At 47.9% G+C, this 1560-nt stretch overlaps 1 protein-coding gene across 1 annotated transcript in view; it reads left to right on the top strand.

The window, feature by feature from the left end:
- LOC106816621 (uncharacterized protein KIAA1109-like) overlaps positions 1-1560 on the top strand; it is a gene marked incomplete at its 5' end in the record, with an annotated part of 22430 nt that overhangs the window by 9356 nt on the left and 11514 nt on the right. Inside the window, 2 exons of the mRNA XM_014821244.1 lie at positions 387-467; positions 1237-1347. Coding sequence (XP_014676730.1) covers positions 387-467; positions 1237-1347 — 192 coding nt within the window. The remainder of the gene's footprint in view (positions 1-386; positions 468-1236; positions 1348-1560) is intronic.

Below are 1560 nucleotides of genomic sequence, written 5' to 3'. Positions count from 1 at the left end.
GGGGAGGGGGGAGTGGCCTCGGAGATGGCATGCACGATAGTGTGATCTGTAATCTAACTGTGTCATGAATCTCTTCTATGTGTCTGTGTGTGTGTTTGTGTGATATAACAGCATGATGTATACTAACCGTGACACCATGATGGAATTGTCATGTGATGTCTCACCATTCCATACGAAGCCCTGATATTTCGTGCTGTATGCATCATTTCCTGCAAACTGATCAAGCCTTGTCATCCCACATCCGCGGCCTGCTGTGTTGTGCGCCCCCTCCATCCCCCTACACTGCTCTCGCTCCTGCTTGCTTGGTTCTGTGATCTGTGTGTGTGTGTGTGTGTGTGTGTGTGCTTTATGTGTCTGTACTCTTCGTGTTGTTGTGCACATTACAGATTCAGTGAATAAGTACCAAATATTGCGCGAGGATGAGGAGGCGGCAACAACAACTAGCAGGAGCACGGCATCGCAGAAAGGTTATCAATTTTACATCAATTAATAACGTAAAGTAATATAAACAAGGAAGTTTAGTGAGCAATTCTGGGTACCTGTTGGAAAAAGAAAACGGTAGGAATTTCACGTAATTATAGTTGCACCTGTCTTGTCCTTATATTTTGCATGGAATGACGTTTGCGTGTTTGCCTTCCCGTGATTTTTTCTTTTGCGTTGCTCAACGAAGAATGCTAATCCGTGTGAATCTTGACTTCTCATACTTACACCTACGCATAACACATCACGCTCAATCTTCTTTATGCACTGCTGTGTCTGACAAGGTCATCCAAAGGTCATGACGCGACTGGGGTGGGAGGGGGTAACTGTGTGACGTTCCCATCTCATTTAAGCCAGAGCGTACAACTAGGGGATTGAGGGGGGGGGGCACCAGGACCATACCCCACCCGCATCCCTGTCTGAGGAATCGATGCCAGAGAAAGTCTGAACAATAGTGAAGCAGTCAGTCATTCGGTAGCATTTCAAATCTCGATATTACACATCTTATCCCAAATGTCATGATCAATTAGAGGTCATAGAATCCACCCACCCCCACGCTAACGCAATAAAATACACGTGTTTACCCTGCTGGGGGAGCTTACAGTGCTGACCTATACCCTCCCCTAGTTCGCTGGTGTATTTTGCACCCGCCCCCCACTCCCTTTACCCGTGCCTGGACCCTACCCCTGGCAGGTCACCGACACGCATTGTATGGAGGCGTTGTGACAGAGTCGGGTGCACACGCGTGTGTTACAGGCGGGCTGATGGAGACGCGGATAGACATGGAGGAGGTGACGACCAGCGAAGGGACGCGGCAAGACACGGACGCTCTGCCGCTGCCGCCGGTAGAGAGGGCGCCACTGAGACGTAAGTACACGGCCACTAACCGTGTCGTCGTGTCATTGTGTCGTGTCATAATGCCATCATGTCATAATGTCATCGTCATCGTCATCGTCATCATGCCGTAATCTTATTGTGTTATTATGCTATCATGTCATCGTGTCATCATTTATCAGTCATCATGTCATCATGTCATTATTTATCAGTCATCATGTCATTATTTATCAGTCATCATGTCAT

Source organism: Priapulus caudatus, unplaced genomic scaffold (genome assembly GCF_000485595.1).
Source record: "Priapulus caudatus unplaced genomic scaffold, Priapulus_caudatus-5.0.1 Scaffold1434, whole genome shotgun sequence".
Classification (NCBI taxonomy): Eukaryota; Metazoa; Priapulida; class Priapulimorpha; order Priapulimorphida; family Priapulidae; genus Priapulus; species Priapulus caudatus.
Note: the sequence above shows the minus strand (reverse complement) of the source record. Positions and strands in the feature narration are given on the sequence as shown.